The sequence below is a fragment of the Plutella xylostella genome, chromosome 26 (genome assembly GCF_932276165.1).
Source record: "Plutella xylostella chromosome 26, ilPluXylo3.1, whole genome shotgun sequence".
Lineage (NCBI taxonomy): Eukaryota > Metazoa > Arthropoda > Insecta > Lepidoptera > Plutellidae > Plutella > Plutella xylostella.
In genome coordinates, this window is record NC_064006.1 from 5,618,322 (window position 1) to 5,636,028 (window position 17,707).

The 17,707-nt window shown below is 39.9% G+C and overlaps 1 protein-coding gene across 1 annotated transcript; it reads right to left on the reverse strand.

The window, feature by feature from the left end:
* Nucleotides 1-194: 194 nt before the first annotated feature.
* On the reverse strand, nucleotides 195-16,549 carry LOC105395648 (zinc finger protein 845). The gene is made up of 13 exons (XM_038111595.2): nucleotides 16,344-16,549; nucleotides 16,127-16,261; nucleotides 15,389-16,030; nucleotides 14,940-15,073; nucleotides 14,352-14,682; nucleotides 13,741-13,874; nucleotides 13,446-13,520; nucleotides 13,047-13,176; nucleotides 3,928-4,064; nucleotides 2,866-2,998; nucleotides 2,407-2,520; nucleotides 1,810-1,923; nucleotides 195-1,428 (listed from the first exon to the last, which is right to left on the reverse strand). The coding sequence occupies exons 1-13, from the start codon at nucleotides 16,449-16,451 to the stop codon at nucleotides 1,189-1,191; spliced, it is 2,427 nt and encodes an 808-aa protein (XP_037967523.2). The 5' UTR covers nucleotides 16,452-16,549; the 3' UTR covers nucleotides 195-1,188.
* Between the last annotated feature and the right edge of the window lie 1,158 nt (nucleotides 16,550-17,707).

Sequence of the window (17,707 nt, forward strand, 5' to 3'; positions counted from 1 at the left end):
GTAAAATCCTAATCCTGACTAATGTCTGTCTGTCTGTCTGTTACTCTTTCACGCCAAAACTACTGAACGGATTTTAATGAAATTTGGTATACAGATAGTCTAGACCCTGAGAAAGAACATACTTTTTATCGCGGTATGCCCACGGGAAAACTTTTTAAGGCGAAGCGAAGGTCGCGGGAACAGCTATGTTCAATAAGTCTGTCTACAGAAATATAGTGTTACGAATGAAACAAATTCTTAGAAAAATCTAGTTTGTATTCTATAATTGCATTCATAATCTTTCTTAATAATACATACATAATCTATATAACACATCATAACTTAAAATCATAGAAATATCTAGTTTATCAAAGTTATTAATAATGCACTTTTAATACAAGTTTAAATCATTATTATGCATTGGTTAAGACTTTCAAATTTCAAGTAAATCATCACAAAAATATAAGTAAGAAATATTATGAGTTGTTATAAGCGTACATTGGAAACTTAAACTATAAAGCTTCTTAAAATACGAATCAGTATTTAGTTATCTTAGATTAATCTCTTACTCAAATTATGGCAGCATTTACATTTGTAGTAGTAATAATTTCTGAGGGTTGCACGGTATCTTTATCGACGTAGATGAATGAACTCGTTGAATGCACTTTCCAATCACGATATAATGACATTTATCTCTTCTGTAACTAGAAACTAGATGTGATCATCATTCACAACAAATTCTATCTGTATCAATGTACCTATCTCACTATTGACAAATGTGCTTTTTATGAGGAACATTTTATATTGCGTGAACAATTAGATGGAAAATGCCATGCTGTAGACTGAAACTTTATCAGTCTTTCCGAAGACAAGTCTATCACATCACACTAATATTATTAAGGCGAAAGTTTGTGATAACCTATGCTTGTTACTCTATCAAGCAAAGACTATTACCGAAAGAATTTACATCAAAAGTTTATAAGCATGCAGGGTAAATTGTCCTGCTTTCGTGTTGACTACTGTATTTTTTTCATTCGGTGAACCTTTAAGTTGAAGGACACTTTTGTAAGTATGATAAAAGTAGAGCACTTAACTTTTAAATACCAGCACTCTGTTAATTTTGTCTAGACAGGAACTTAATAGTGCTGTAGGCTATGACATTTTCATCAACAAGCAACGTCCCTAAATAAAAATAAAAAAAACCTTTACTCAAACATCATTATAAGTTATATACGCATTAATATACTCGCCAGTGGAATCCACCATGAGTTTCGGTTGCGTCTGCACCACGGTGGCTTCCATTTCTTTCCTTCGTTTCCTGTTCTTCTTGTCCCACGGCGCGTAAGGTATCTTCAGATGCACTGTTTGTATGTGTAGTTTTACCGCACTGCTCTGTGTGAACCGACGATGGCAGTGTTCACACTCGTATGGCTTCTCGCCTGTATGCACCTGGGAATATTTTATGTAGAATATAATAACAGCTTCATATGGATATATTATGAAGACTTATTGTCTTTTGCCTAGAGAATTTGAAACATCTATCGTGATCACAAATAATAATATCATCATCATCATCATCAGCCTATAGCAGTCCACTGGTGGTAGTAGGCCTCTCCCAAAGCATGCCACTGGATGCGATCTTTAGCTTTCCGCATCCAATCATAGCCACCTTTTGCAAGTCGTCACCCCATCTAACAAATAATATGTTGTACTGTAAATATAAAGCGTGTAGCTTGCTTGCGAGTCACCTCTGACTAGCGCTTTGGGGATTACAGTCATGAGCATATGTGTGTAAAATGAAAAGTACAAACGACAACATAGACAACTGACCACAATATGCCGGTCGCGGTTGCTGGGCATGCTGAAGCGGCGGTCGCAGTGCGGGCACGGGTACGGCTTCTCGCGCGTGTGAGTGCGCATGTGCACTTGCAGGTTCGCGTATTGCTGTGGGAGGGAGAAATAAATATTACATATTTGCTAAGTACTGTTTGTTTAAAGTATGTAGCTAAGTGTAACAAGTGACAACATGAATATTAAAGGATAACTAATACACTCGCGAGCAACTGGTTTCAACCAAGAGACAGCACAAATGACTCCTAAACTGAAAAGGCTAACTTAATGACGCTGTCTGCAATATTTTACAAAAATAGATGCACTATCAGGTAGACTAAATGCTAAGAGCATTCTCTACCAATCAACCAGGCAAGGTTCAGGAGCAGAAAGTAGGCAGTAGTAAATTATAGAGCTTCCACTATGTTATTGCATTTTTGACGTTTCCTTATGTCTGGTAAGTAAAGTTAGTTTTTATTTGCAGTCATCAAATATGTATGGGATTTCGAATGTCAAGAAACCAATAATATAATGGATAGAGTATAATGAGGCCATTTGGAACTTTTTCATTGCTCGCGAGTGTGTTTACACACGTACCTTGGTGGTGTGTCCGCACACGTGGCACATGTACCGCTTGAGGAAGGCGGTGCCGGGGTGCGCGGCGCGGTAGTGCGCGCGCGCCTGCACGTCGTTGGCCAGCTGGATGCCGCACTGGAGTGTAATGTGTGATGGTATAGATTTAGGTGGGTGAGGCGGTTATTTGCAAATAGATTATAATCTCTCTCTCAGCCTTCCGTAGTCCACTGTTGGACATAGGCCTCTCCTAACGATCGTTGAAGTTGAAGTGACTATATAAAATGTTATAAAGAGTGGGAGACTAAGCAGTCGGACCAAGTGTTCAGAGGGAGAAAAACAGTTTCAAGACACCTGCAAGTATATTTTTACCCTAATACTTTTGTTTTTGTTTCTTCAAGGGTTCCAGTAACATAACTATTGATAAAGCCTCCTATATTTTATGTATCAACATTCTACTATTATAATAAAACCTTTACTCACAACTTCACAATTAGTCCCGGTGGCGAGTCCATTATTCAGTATTTCTGAGGCTGCATTAGCCCCCCGCGCCTTCCGCGCACGCCCCTCGCCCCGCCCGCGCCGCTTCGGGTCGCCCATCTTAGTCTGTATTGAGCTGGGGATAATATTTATATCATAAGTGGTGAAATAATAATAGAGTAGAATACTATTTATTCAGAAAAAAACTATAGGTTGTATTAAGAACAGGTCAACTCTTCATGCTAAAGGTACAGTCCAACTATAAAGTCGTGAAAACGGAAGTGGATCCTAACTAATTGTTTAAGATCGTATTTAATCGATTTGTTATATTTATTAAATGACAAATCCCTTAAAAATCCAAAGTCAATCGGTTTTTTATTTTTGTGCGCAAAATCGCACTCTTTGATGTCAGGACTTTATAGTTTGACTGTAGGTGAAATACTGCTCTGAACTAGGAAATAACATAGATTTGCTGTGTTTCTTGAAAGGCCTTTGCAATGCATGCAACAAGAAGTTTAATGCCGTCACAGTCTTGTTTTAAGTATGATGACAAAAAGAAGTGCACTAACGTTTGTAATCGTGGTGAAATTATTATGATTAGCCAGTCAAAATAGTGGTTCAATAAAAATGGTGGATGTACAGTTAGTACGTCGAGGCTCTTTTCGTGCATTCCATTATTCCATTCTTGCTTCAAAATTTATGTCAGTTATTGATTGGTATTGTCTTCATTATTTGTATTGAGCTGGGAACCATATTCCTTTGCTTAATATTATGTTGCGCAAGTGTAAATTCACTGACTACATCTCCTCGAAGGGTAGGCAGACAGATATTAATGCACTCACACGTTGCTAGCAGCACGGATGTTGTAACTAGCGAAGTGCCACTTTACCGACGTACAGTCAGCTGCATAAGTAGCTATACACTTTGGTACCTTGTAAAACCGCCTATCCATTCATTGAAACATTGACGGTTCGTCAGTTAGACATGGTACAGAAGTGTATAACGACATATGCAGCTGACCGTATCTCCGACACGGATAGGCACACCAACTATTACTACACTCACAGGTTAGTAGCGGCGTGGTTGCTAGAGCTCCCGAAGTGGGTGGCGAAGGCGGCTTCACTCAGGAACATGACGTCACACGCGGCGCAGTACAGCGGTGATGACGTCACTGTTGCCACGTGCGACGCCGACTGGATCTCCTGGAGGGGTAGGCAGAGTTGTAGTAATAGCAGTATATGTAATTCTAACGCTGAGTTTCAGAAAAGAACTTTAAGCTAATATCCACCCTAATTTTATAGCTGTCTTGCTTTGAAAGTATACGGACAGAAAGAGACAGACATATTTATGTAGATTTAATGCTGACATTAGCTTAATGTTCCTTTCTGAAACTCGGCAAGAGAGTTGTAGTAGAGTAAAACATAATATACTTGTCATGATCTATGGATATTACGAAGAAATTGTGTGTCAGTTGTCTTACAATGTCTCACAAATAATATGTTTAATTTTTGTAAATAAAAGCCTATATTCTTGGTATCTCGTTCCTTATCAATTTTATTTACAAATAAAACAAACATAATGAGTCAAGTATCTTCATCCGGTGATTTTACACGATTCTTGAGACCTGAGAGATTCGATGTAGATCCAAGTTCCACGGGAGCCGAGCTGAAGTGGCGGCACTGGAAAAAGGCGTTTGACAATTTTATATCCGCTGGAGACTCGCCGCTTCCGAACTCGGTAAAATTAAAAATACTAATAAATCACCTATCACCAAGTGTGTTCAGCATAATTCAAGACACCGACGACTATGAGGGGGCGCTGAAACAACTAAATAATACATACGTTAAGCCACATAACGAAATTCATGCTCGGCATATGTTATCTACGCGCAAGCAACTCCCCGGCGAATCAATCGATGAATATTTACGTGCTCTAAAAGTCCTGTCCTTGAATTGTAATTTCAAAGAAATAACTGCCGAAGGCTATAAAACAGAATATATTCGAGACGCCTTTATCTCCGGCATAAGCTCCAAAAGTATCAGACAGAGATTACTAGAAAACCTAACGCTAACCCTTGAAGAAGCTCACAACCAAGCTAGCTCATTAGAAATGGCCGATAAAAACTGTCAGAGCTACACTAATACCGCAAACTATGTACCCACCTTAAGCGCTGTAAACTCCGAAGTGCAAGAAAGTAAACCAACAGTGTGCGCTGCCGGGCAACAAATTAAAAAAAAAACATGCTTCTTTTGTGGCGGAAATGTCTTGCACAGAAGGTTCAAATGCCCTGCATATAACTCTGTTTGCCAATTGTGCTCAAAGAAAGGGCACTTCGCAAGTGTCTGCAGAGGAACTTCTACGGTAAACACCATAAATCCGCAGGAAGATGCAGAACATACGACAGCATTAATTTTAGCTGCCTCCCCTGCAAGTCTGAGCAAAGCCACTATCCCAGTTACCATTAACGACTCCCATGCAGATGCACTTATAGACACTGGGAGCTCCGTAAGTTTCATTAACCTTTCGCTAGCTGAAACACTGGGATTAAAGAAAAGAAAATGCCAACATCAGATAACTTTGGCCTCTTTGGATCACACTTCCTCAGTAGAAGGGCTGTGCATTGCCACCCTTAAAATAAGGAAGCATACTTACAAGAAACAACCTCTTTTGATTGTAAATCGACTCTGTGCTGATGTGATTCTTGGGCATGACATTCTGAAAAATCATTCATCACTGGAATTAGATTTTGGAGGAAATTTAGAACCACTTAAAATATGCAACGTGATGGCTGCCTCTGTACCACCGGCGACAATCTTCTCTAACCTCACATCAGACATAAAACCCGTTGCAATCAAATCACGACGGTATAGCGATGAAGACAAGAAGTTCATAGCAGAAGAGATAAATAAATTATTGGAAGATAAGGTAATAGAACCATGCGTATCTCCATGGCGCGCTCAAGTTCTTGTAACTGGCGGAGGCATGCATAGGAAGCGTCTAGTTATTGATTATTCACTCACCATCAACAGATATACCGAACTCGACGCATTCCCGCTGTCCAATATAGAATCAATTGTTTCAGAGGTTGCAAAATACAACTACTTCAGCCAGATTGACTTAAAAAGTGCATATCATCAAGTACCTATACTAGAGAGCGAAAAAAAGTATACTGCCTTCGAAGCCGACGGAAATCAATACCAGTTTACCAGAATACCGTTCGGCGTCACTAATGGTGTTGCAGCATTTCAAAGAACTCTTCACTATATCATAACAACGGAGAAACTACCAGCTACATATGCGTATTTAGATGACGTCACTGTCTGTGGAAATAACAAAGATGAACATGACGTAAACTTGAAGAAATTTATGGACGCAGTAGAAAAATACAAGCTCACTTTGAACAAAGACAAAAGCATATTCGGCAGTGAGTCCATAAATCTACTTGGCTACACCATTAAGAACAATGCGATCACACCCGACGAGAAAAGGCTACAACCACTTATGGATTTACCAGTGCCAAACGACACGGCTTCATTAAAACGTGCACTGGGAATGTTTGCACATTATTCGAAGTGGATAAGTAACTTTTCAGAAAAGATTAGCCCTCTTGTCAATAGAAATGTATTTCCCCTAACTCAACAAGAGATTGAAAAATTTGAAACCCTCAAGCACGACATTGCTAAATCTTGTTTAACTGCTATTGATGCAAAAGAAACGTTCACGGTCGAAACTGATGCTTCCGAACACTCATTAGCGGCGACTCTAACTCAGAAGGGTCGACCCGTTGCATTTTTCTCAAGGAGCTTAAATGATTCGGAACGCAGACAAAGTTCCATAGAAAAGGAAGCTGGTGCTATCGTAGAATCACTACGAAAATGGCGACACTACCTAATTGGAAAACATTTTATTCTTGTGACAGACCAACAATCAGTTTCATTCATGTTTAACCAAAAACATAGCAGTAAAATAAAGAACGAAAAATTGGAAAGATGGCGTCTAGAATTATCATGCTTTAAATACGACATTATATACCGCCCAGGAAAGGAAAACATAGTCGCTGACGCTCTATCAAGAGTCTGTGCATCAACAAACACGAACAGACTGATCGAAGCGCACGATCAGTTATGCCATCCAGCACGGCTAGTATGGCCATAATAAGACAACATGTGAAGTGACTGATTAAATTGTGTCACTTTTTGATATCAGTCTTAAATGTTAGCATAGGGTGTACATGGGACTCATTTTATTTGCGTGATTGGGCATTAGTCCCAGTGACACTGTAACTTTTCTGCTCTGTGCAAATAGGTTTTTCAAATGTTATTTTTTGGTTTTTGTTTGTATTGTCTATGGTTTTTTGACAATTAAAATGTCACCAAACGTCAAACTTGAAGAAAATTTTGACTGTTTGGTGCTTTCGAGAGTTTCGAGTGTAATGTTTTGGTAATATTACTTTGCATTGCGCTACCCCATGGATTCATATTGGCTCATTAAACTACTTTATTGAGTTTCTTGGACATCGTCTCATCAAATGATATACGACCAAGCTTGCTCCCGACCAAGCACGCTCAGATTCCTGCTATCGGCAGCCGTCGATGCAACGGATCCCTGAGACGAAGAACAAAACAGCATGCCACCTGACTGATGACCCACCCACTGTCTACCCGGACCCAGGAGCTAGAAGGCCTTGAGAAAAAAGCCCGGGCAGGATCCTGACGGGCACAGCAGAATATCATCTTCGATGCATGTCCCACGGCCTGACTGAATAATATTTATATAATCAATGGAAGGAAAAAACAGAAGGTAAGTGCCAGTACCCGTGACATGTTATTATAGTTGGGCATATGCACACAAAACAACTCAAAAAACTTTTTTCACATGGCACTACTTGGTTGGCTAGGCCTAAACCCTTCCTTCATAGGAAGGAAACCTGTACCCCAGCAGTGGGTACGTGATGGGTTATGATGATGATGAAGATGACAATAGGAGTCATAATCTTAGTTCATAAGTGATGATGATGATGATGTCCTCTTCGTCGTATCCGACAACAGCGACTCTTGCTACACTCTGTTATGTGCTCTTATGTGGCTGGCAAGTCCGAACTTCGTCTTGAACACCCTGTCACACTGAGCACAGTAGCTCAGATGGTGTGGACACGTCAGGCATATGGAAGACTGCAGACTACCTAAAGCCGTGCTCTACTCAGAGCTCAGTCGCGGGAAACGGAACCGTGGCGGGCAGTACCTGCGCTACAAAGACGTGCTCAAGCATCACCTCGTTGCTTGTGGCATATCACCGGACAGTTCATAAGTAATAAGTATAACTAAAATCTAATGAAACATTTTTGATTGTTACAGAACATTGAAATTGGCTTGTAGGCAAGACGGAAGATGGTCAAAACCGGTCAGAAATTGATGGCCTAGACACGGTTGGAGAGCTCTTGTTGGCAGAAACCACCTGAAGACGGTCAGATGACATCAGCAACCTTGTGGTGATACAATGAACCCGAGCGCCACCGAACTGAAAAAGTTGAAGAACTTGGCATACATACTATGAGACCCATTTGATGACTGATATAAGCCAAGTTCAGACTGATTATTGTGATAGTTGATAACTAAGAATACCTAATATGCTTTTATGGTGTGTGAAATAGTATACTTTTTATAATTTATTAATTAAAAGTTTAATAAATGTTTTACTTACCTAAAGAAAATATTATATTTTTATAACCGTTTAATTTAGTTGTACATGCTAGCATACCCACTTATTTTTTTATAGTTAGTGTGTACTTGATAAATAATAAAGCTTGACTAGGGTTTGTCACTGTAGTGAAAGGATTAGTCGCTGACTACCCGGTGTGCCGGATGTATTCAATGTACAGTTTATATGATTTACACTTCATGAACTCCACATTTAGCATTCAAACTATTCAACTAGCCACTTCATCTCAGTGTGTTGTTCACATGTTGTTGATAAATCATAAAGCCTGACTAGGGTTTGTCGCTGTGGTGAAGGATTAGAATGAGTCGCTGACTGCCCGGTGTGCCGGATGTATTCAATGTACAGTTTATATGATTTACATTTCGTGAACTCTATATTTAGCATTCAAACTATTCAATTAGCCACTTCATTACCTGCATACTTTGACGTGAATAGGCAAACTTAAAGCATAAGTATGGGAGACAACTGAAAATCTGTGGTTTGTTCCTAAGGGCAAACATATGCGCTGAGTTGCTTCCCTTTTGGTCTGCTTCAACACACACATTTCGCCTCTTAATTTAACTGTACAAATGTTTAAGTGGAACAAATTAATGTCTATCTATCTAACTTCTTAGCACATGTGAGCGACAGGATTTGAATCCACATTTCTTCCGTGAGGGGCGGGCGCTTACCCGTCTGAGCTAACACCGCTACATATAAGTAATATACTTAATGTATAATTTTAGTCAAATAAAAAAGAGGATGTGTGTTTTGACAAATGTTGTTTTTAAAGCATTTTCAACGGGTTATTAGAGTCCCGGATCATCCTCCCTATAAGTATTATAGTAATTTTCCTTTCCTGCATCTCTTCTTGTAGAGCAAGGATGAAATTAACAAAAACTAAACAAATAATTATTTGTGTCACATGTTATCACCACCTTCGAACTTGAGTGATATAATGCTACCTAAACAAATGTCAAACTGAGACATGTGTGGATAAATTGGTACACCCATGTTAGGAAATAAGACAAATCTTCCAATCTCGCTGTCAAAATTGTAACTCACATCTTGTAGTGATTATTTCGTGTTGGCCATGTTAGCGTTTGTGAGGACAACTGATATCACACAATTTGTTGCAACTAGCTGTCATTTATATCTTGTCACCGCCATACTGTGCTACGCGTGCTGCACGCGAGCGAGATTGGAAGATTTGTCTTATTTCCTAACATGGGTGTACCAATTTATCCACACATGTCTCAGTTTGACATTTGTTTAGGTAGCATTATATCACTCAAGTTCGAAGGTGGTGATAACATGTGACACAAATAATTATTTGTTTAGTTTTTGTTAATTTCATCCTTGCTCTACAAGAAGAGATGCAGGAAAGGAAAATTACTATAATACTTATAGGGAGGATGATCCGGGACTCTAATAACCCGTTGAAAATTCTTTAAAAACAACATTTGTCAAAACACACATCCTCTTTTTTATTTGACTAAAATTATACATTAAGTAAGTATATTACTTATATGTAGCGGTGTTAGCTCAGACGGGTAAGCGCCCGCCCCTCACGGAAGAAATGTGGATTCAAATCCTGTCGCTCACATGTGCTAAGAAGTTAGATAGATAGACGGTGTGTCCTTTCACCACAGCGACAAACCCTAGTCAGGATTTATTATTTATCAACAACACACTAACTAAAATGAAGTGGCTAATTGAATAGTTTGAATGTTAAATGTGGAGTTCAAGAAATGTAAATCATATAAACTGTACATTTAATAAGTCCGGCACACCGGGCAGTCAGCGACTGATGCTAATCCTTTCTCCACAGCGACAAACCCTAGTCAGGCTTTATTATTTATCAACAACACACTAACTATAAAAAAATAAGTGGATATGCTAGCATGTACAACTAAATTAAATGGTTATAAAAATATAATATTTTCTTTAGGTAAGTAAAACATTTATTAAACTTTTAATTAATAAATTATAAAAAGTATACTATTTCACACACCATAAAAGCATATTAGGTATTCTTAGTTATCAACTATCACAATAATCAGTCTGAACTTGGCTTATATCAGTCATCAAATAGGTCTCATGTATGCCAAGTTTTTCAACTTTTTCAGTTAGGTGCCGCTCCGGTTCATTGTATCACCACAAGGTTGCTGATGTCATCTGACCATCTTCAGGTGGTTTCTGCCAACAAGAACTCTCCAACCGTGTCTAGGCCATCATTTTCTGACCGGTTTTGACCATCTTCCGTCTTGCCTACGAGCCAATTTCAATGTTCTGTAACAAACAAAAATGTTTCATTAGATTTTAGTTATACTTATGAACTAAGATTATGACTCCTATTGTCATCTTCATCATCATAGCCCATCACGTCCTCACTGCTGGGGTACGGGTTTCCTTCCAATGAATGGCCTAGTTGACCAAGTACTGCCAAGTGAAAAAAGTTTTTTGAGTTGTTTTGTGTGCATGTGCCCAATTATAATAACATGTGACTGGTACTGGCACTTACCTACTGTTTTTTCCTTCCATTGATTATATAAATATTATTCAGTCAGGCCGTGGGACAAGCATCGAAAATGATATTCTGCTGCGTCCGTCAGGATCCTTCCCGGGCTTTTTTCTCAAGGCCTTCTAGCTCCTGGGTCCGGGTAGACAGTGGGTGGGTCATCAGTCAGGTGCATGCTGTTTTTGTTCTTCGTCTCAAGGATCCGGTGCATCGGTGATCGTGCCGATAGCAGGAGCTCCCAAGGAATCTGAGCGTGCTTGGTCGGGAGCATGCTTGGTCGTATATCATTTGATGAGACGATGTCCAAGAAACTCAATAAAGTAGTTTAATGAGCCAATATGAATCCATGGGGTAGCGCAAAGCAAAGTAATAGTACCAAAATATTACACTTAAAACTCTCGAAAGCACCAAACAGTCAAAATTTTCTTCAAGTTTGACGTTTGATGACATTTTAATTGTCAAAAAACCATAGACAATACAAACAACAACCACAAATGAGAGATTTTCGGAAAAAAATAACATTTGAAAAACCTATTTGCACAGAGCAGAAAAGTTACAGTGTCACTGTGGCTTATATCCAATCACATAAATAAAACGAGTCCCATGTACACACTATGCTAACATTTAAGACTGATATCAAAAAGTGACTCAATTTAATCAGTCACTTCACATGTTGTCTTATTATGGCCATACTAGCCGTGCTGGCGTAACTCGAATGTATCACTGGGTTAAGTCAAAAAACCTTCCATACTCGCTTGAAGATATTAGAGCCCTGACCGCAAGATGCCAGACATGCGCTGAAATAAAACCAAGATTTATCAGAAAACAAGGTGAATTAATAAAAGCGACCTCAACATTCGAGCGGTTGAATATAGATTTTAAAGGGCCTCTACCTACAAATAACAATAACAGGTATATCCTTACGATCATCGACGAATATTCAAGATTCCCATTTGCTTTCCCATGCAAGGATGTATCTGCTAGCACGGTAATAAGCTGCTTAAAAGAGTTATTCTGCATATTTGGAACGCCACTTTATATCCATTCTGACCGTGGGGCTTCCTTCATGTCCGAAGAGTTAAGGAAGTTCTTAATACCACTCGGCGTTGCGTGTAGTAGAACCACACCATATAACCCGCAAGGAAATGGACAGGTAGAACGTCTGAATGGAACTTTATGGAGATCTGTCCAACTGTCCCTCAGATCTAAGAACCTGCCAACGGAGAGCTGGCAACTTGTGCTCTCGACGGCTCTACATTCTATACGTTCGTTACTTTGTACGTCCACGAACACAACTCCTCATGAACGTATGTTCAATCATCCTCGAAGGTCACCGAACGGGGATTCACTTCCATCATGGCTGATGACTCCGGGACCTGTACTACTAAAAAAAAATGTTCGAAACTCAAAATATGACAACATAGTTGAACGAGTGCAACTTATTGAGGCCAATCCTGCATACTCGCATGTACAGCTACCGGATGGCCGTGAGACTACTGTCTCAAACCGACAATTAGCACCTTTCCCGCACGAAGGCGAAGCTGATGATGATGGCACTCCCAATGACGATGCTGATGATGATGGCACTCCCAATGACGCTCCCGACGACGCTCCCGATGATGTCCTATCTGACGATGAAGAGCCTACGCCTGAACCCCGCCGCTCTGCCAGAGAGAGACGAGCGCCGACGTATTTAAGGGATTATGCTATAGAATAAACTGACCGGGGGAGAATGTCATGATCTATGGATATTACGAAGAAATTGTGTGTCAGTTGTCTTACAATGTCTCACAAATAATATGTTTAATTTTTGTAAATAAAAGCCTATATTCTTGGTATCTCGTTCCTTATCAATACTCTTGCAAGCAATGAAAAATTTCCACCAGGCATTGCCGTTCCATATGTGAATTGTGTTTTTCATTGCTCTTGAGTGTATTATTTCATATACTAGTTACGTTTCTAGTACCTGTGCACTATGCGCCTTCCTCTTGTGGAAGTACAGTCCGGCGTCGCTGACGAAGGAGTGCCCGCACAGGTTGCACAGCGCCGTGGACGGGTGCTTGATGCGGATGTGGGTCAGGCGAGTCGAGTGCTTCCTGGGAGAGTTGGGTACGGTTAGCAATGGAGATAAGTGTCAACCTACGTGGTTTGTGCGGAGCAATCATTTTAGGTGGACTTTTTAACGTCATTGAGCGCTAGAAAACATGAATGGCTCTGTTCTCGAGCTATAGATAACACGAAGAAGACTATTTAAAAAAGGCTTGTACACCTATTATCAAAATTTAGATTTTAGTAGTAAATATACATAAGTGAGTTTAGATCTCATCTTTCTTTGGTTTCGAATTTCGATAAAATGTATACTTACTTAAAAACAAGATCGCATTGATTGCACTTGTAGGTGACATTCTTGTGAAACCTATAGTGCTCTTGCGCCTGTCCCCTGCAAACGATAAATAATACTTTAATAAAAAACCTACATAATATTAAATACCAAAACATTTTGGGAGCTACATGAACTGAAACGTACAATTTGCCAATTTAACTTTCCCTAGAATAATAATAATAATTATAATATGGGAAGTTATATTTTGAGATTTTTCAGAAAGGAAACTTAAATTACAATATTTTAACTTAGATTAATATATTATGATGAGACTCACTTGTTGTAACACGTGTACTCGCACATCTGACACGAGTAGCGGAACAGATGCGAGATGATCATGTGCTTGTACATGTAGCGCGTGGACTTGAAGTGCAGCTTGCAGATGTCGCACTGCAGGGGGCCCGCAAACGCCTAACATAGGAAAAATAATATTTGAGGTTTAGGCCCTGTTTTACAATGTCTGGATGACGGCTACCTGTCGGATAAAATACATGCTGTCACTGTCTAAAATGTAATTAGGTACAGAGAGTGACAGCATGTATTTTATCCAACAGGTTGCCATTACCCAGACATTGTGAAACAGGCCCTAAATATGTCACTTGCACAAGTTAAGAGTAAAAATTAGACCCAAATTTGTATGACGCGGAGCTAGTGCAGTGCGTATACCGCTAGGTGGCGACGCTACTCGGACGGAGTAAAAACTCGCACTATGCTGACCAGGTTGCACGGCATCTTTATCGACGTAGATAAACTCGTTTAATGCAAGCTCTACCATCCCGTCGCCATGTGTTTCAGTAACACTTATCCATGTCGATAATGGTGTCGTGAAGCAGTAAGTCGTAGAACAGTTGCTGCAGATGTTATTACTATATGTGCATATTCACTCACTGGATCATGTTTCCTCATGTGTTTGCCGTACGTATCCATTTCGCGGAATCCTTTAAAGCACATTTCACACTTAAACTCCGACTCCAAATAGTTTTTAGACTTCTTTCTGTCACTTATCATCTGGTACTGCTCTTGAGGCGTCACTGTCGAATATTTGAGGAAGTCTGCGGGCAACTTTGACGCTTTCCGCACAGGACGTAAGGTCGCGACTCCCTTGACGCGCCTTCCGCCTCGTGAACTGAGCCAGGTGGGTCTGGATTCGTACCAGTTGGCATTCTTTTTGTGTCCCTTCTGCAGATGCGTCCATATGAAGTGCTGTTTGGCTGATGTTCTGTAAGTACGATTACATTTATTTATTGATATACAATATAATTAAGTAATACCATACCATAATGGATAATTTGTAAATTGAGATATTATAAATTAAATATACCTACTAACTACAATGTTGTACAGTGCTAACAGGGTGGTGATGACCTTTCAACCGATTTCGGATATATCCCTTCATGTTCATTTTGTTTTGTACCTACCTATAAGTACCAACAACAATTTTGCAATAACTCATAATCACACAATTTCATGACTCACCTATCGAAATTGACTTCAGGACATTGTCTACAGACATATTTGTACAAATGCTTCTCCGTCATGTGCGTCTTCAATAGGAATTCAGTCTTGTAGTAGTAGCCGCAGAGTTCACAATAGTGTACCCCACTCACATGCTGGAATGTTACAAATAATATTACTAATTTAGGAAATCTAGATGTCTAAGAAGAGATTTTAGAGCTCAGAGATATGCACAAAGGTTCTATTTGGATAAGACAGGAACTAAGACTTTCACAAAGCATAGAATAATTATATTGTGAAAGTATGATTTTGTGTTCTTCTTTCATGAAAGAAGATATATTAGATCACATAGTCTTACTGTAGTTGACAATCGTTGCCTCTATTCTATTCTATTCTAAGCTATTCTACACTATCCCCACACATCAATAAAAATATTTTACAAACACACAAAATAATTGAAATATACTAACTTTATCATGCATTCTCATGTGCACTTTCAATCTCTTGACAGTCTTATATCCTTTACCACAAACAGTACATTTGTTCTTCCCAGTACTGAACATATTGTACACTTCCACCGCGGCCCGCGCTTCCTTCGCACTTATAGGGATCATACTTGCATACTCCTCCTCTAAATTGGAACCATCAACATTCTTATCATCATTTCCTGCCTCAGTTTTACACTGAAACACTTCGAAATCCATGTCATCAGTGTAGTCATTGAAGTATTCATCATCAGCACCAACAGTAGCCGAGTCATTAAGTAGCTCTTCCTTCTTGTCATAATCAATTGGTTCAAAAGACACATAGCAGCTTTGTATTTGGTCAATCTCTTCTTTGACTGCATTGTTATTGGGTTTGCTTATTCTTTTCTTTTTCAAGGGCACTTCAATTTCTACAGTTTGTTGAGTGTTTTCAGTGGGTGGATCACTGGGGGTGTCCCCATAGTGGATGACAGGTATGCTCAGCCGCACTGGCTCACTCGGCCGGTTCAACTTTGTCCACTGGAACTTGCATATCTGGTAACTAGCTCTAGATCTGTCTAAGTATGACACTTCAGGTAAAAGGTTTATACTTTTTCTGTTGATTGCTCCTATGTTGCATTCTGTAATCTGTAAAATAATAATTTTAATAAAATGTTGGTGTATAGTTTCAAGACCTATTATATAAATGATTATAATAAATGATAGGAAAAAAAAACAACTAACCTCTTTATTTTTGTGAAGGATCTCATTTAAGGTGTAATTTGCTCGCTGGCATTTATCCCGAAACCTCTTGCATTTTCTAACATAAGCAGCACATTCAACACACAGATACGACGGCAAACCATTACTAGCAGTTGTCTGAAAGAAATAAATAAGCAAGAACATGATGAATCTTACGCACAGTAGGTGCAAGTTACCCAAAAACAATAATCTAACTTACCTTGAGTCCAGACACCAAGTTGTATTCTTTTCTGAGGTTTCCACAGTCTAAATGGAATAGTTTCACAGCAGTGCTAAGGCACACCGTACAAGCATTAAGAACTAACATTATGCATGTAATTAAAACATAATTATCACTCAATTTACTATGTTTTATCGAAATCAAAATAATTTAGCATCAGCCACACACAACCAAACCAAGCAACACACAATATGAGTCAAAATGACACAAACTGACAGTTTTACACGGAATGTGGCTGTAAGATAATCTGTGATTCGCAGCATTGGCATGAATCTCTAAATAATAACAACTTGGCTTCGCTTGGCCAGGGGCATTGCATTGCTAGACATCCCACTAGCCAAGTGGGGTGTCTAGCAATGCAATTAGTACTTACCAAAACTGCCATCAGACGAATCAGAGCTGTTAACGCCGACGGCAACACCCTGTAGCTGACCAAAGGTGCGGGAGCGGAGTGCGGGGAGGGCCCGCCGCCCGCGGCCCGCCTCTCACCGACAAGTGAGACAGGAAATCCGTGACAGGAAATAAGCCAGAGTGCAGCGCATGTATCCTGGATCAGACGGAGTGTGCAGAGTGGCAGACTTCATAACCATTTCATAACCTACCGGGGCGTTGAACGGAGAGCCCTAAACAGAGTATGTCCCTTACCTGTGACTGCAGATGACGAAGATGCCAAAGAGACAGCAAAGAGACATTGAAAGAGACCTCTACCAGCTCCTTTCAAGGGGGGCAGAATGTTAACGCCGACGGCAACACCCTGTAGCTGACCAAAGGTGCGAGTGCGGAGCGCGGGAGGGCCCGCCGCCCGCGGCCCGCCACTCACCGACAAGCACCGGCAGAACCGATCAGAGCCACCGCGCAAGCAAGACGTACACTTAATACGACTCTCTTATATACGACTGTAAAGTAAATTCAATATACAAAGTTTAAAAGTTCATAAAATGTTTAATTTAATCTTTATCATCATAATCAAGAGCTAAGCGAGTAAGTAAGCTGAAGTGGCAGTGGGCCGGACACATTGCTCGCAGGACTGATGGTGGAGCAGAAGAGTTCTCGAGTGGAAACCACGTACCGTCCAGCACAGCGTTGGGCGGCCACCCTGCGAGATAGACGCACGATCTAGTCAAGAGCACTGTATATATTATTAAGAAATATTATAAATAAATGAACAATAAACAAAAAAAAAAAAGTCCGTGGGGAAGCACTGGATGTGGGCCACCTCCGATCGGACAAGGTGAAAATTATTGGGAAAGGTCTATGGCGTGCGGCGTGGCGGTCCTATGGCTGAGATGATAATGATGATGATGAAAACTGCTATGTCTGGTCAGTATATTTGGCAAAATTAT

What these genes read in the sequence shown, in the direction of transcription:
- LOC105395648 (XM_038111595.2), bottom strand. Translation starts at nt 16,451, where the DNA reads ATGTTAGTTCTTAATGCTTGTACGGTGTGCCTTAGCACTGCTGTGAAA. An exon ending in ACTTGGTGTCTGGACTCAAG is followed by an intron (nt 16,262 to 16,343) that starts GTAAGTTAGATT and finishes TATTTCTTTCAG; the next exon opens with ACAACTGCTAGTAATGGTTT. An exon ending in AACCACGCCGCTACTAACCT is followed by an intron (nt 2,999 to 3,927) that starts GTGAGTGTAGTA and finishes TATTATCCCCAG; the next exon opens with CTCAATACAGACTAAGATGG.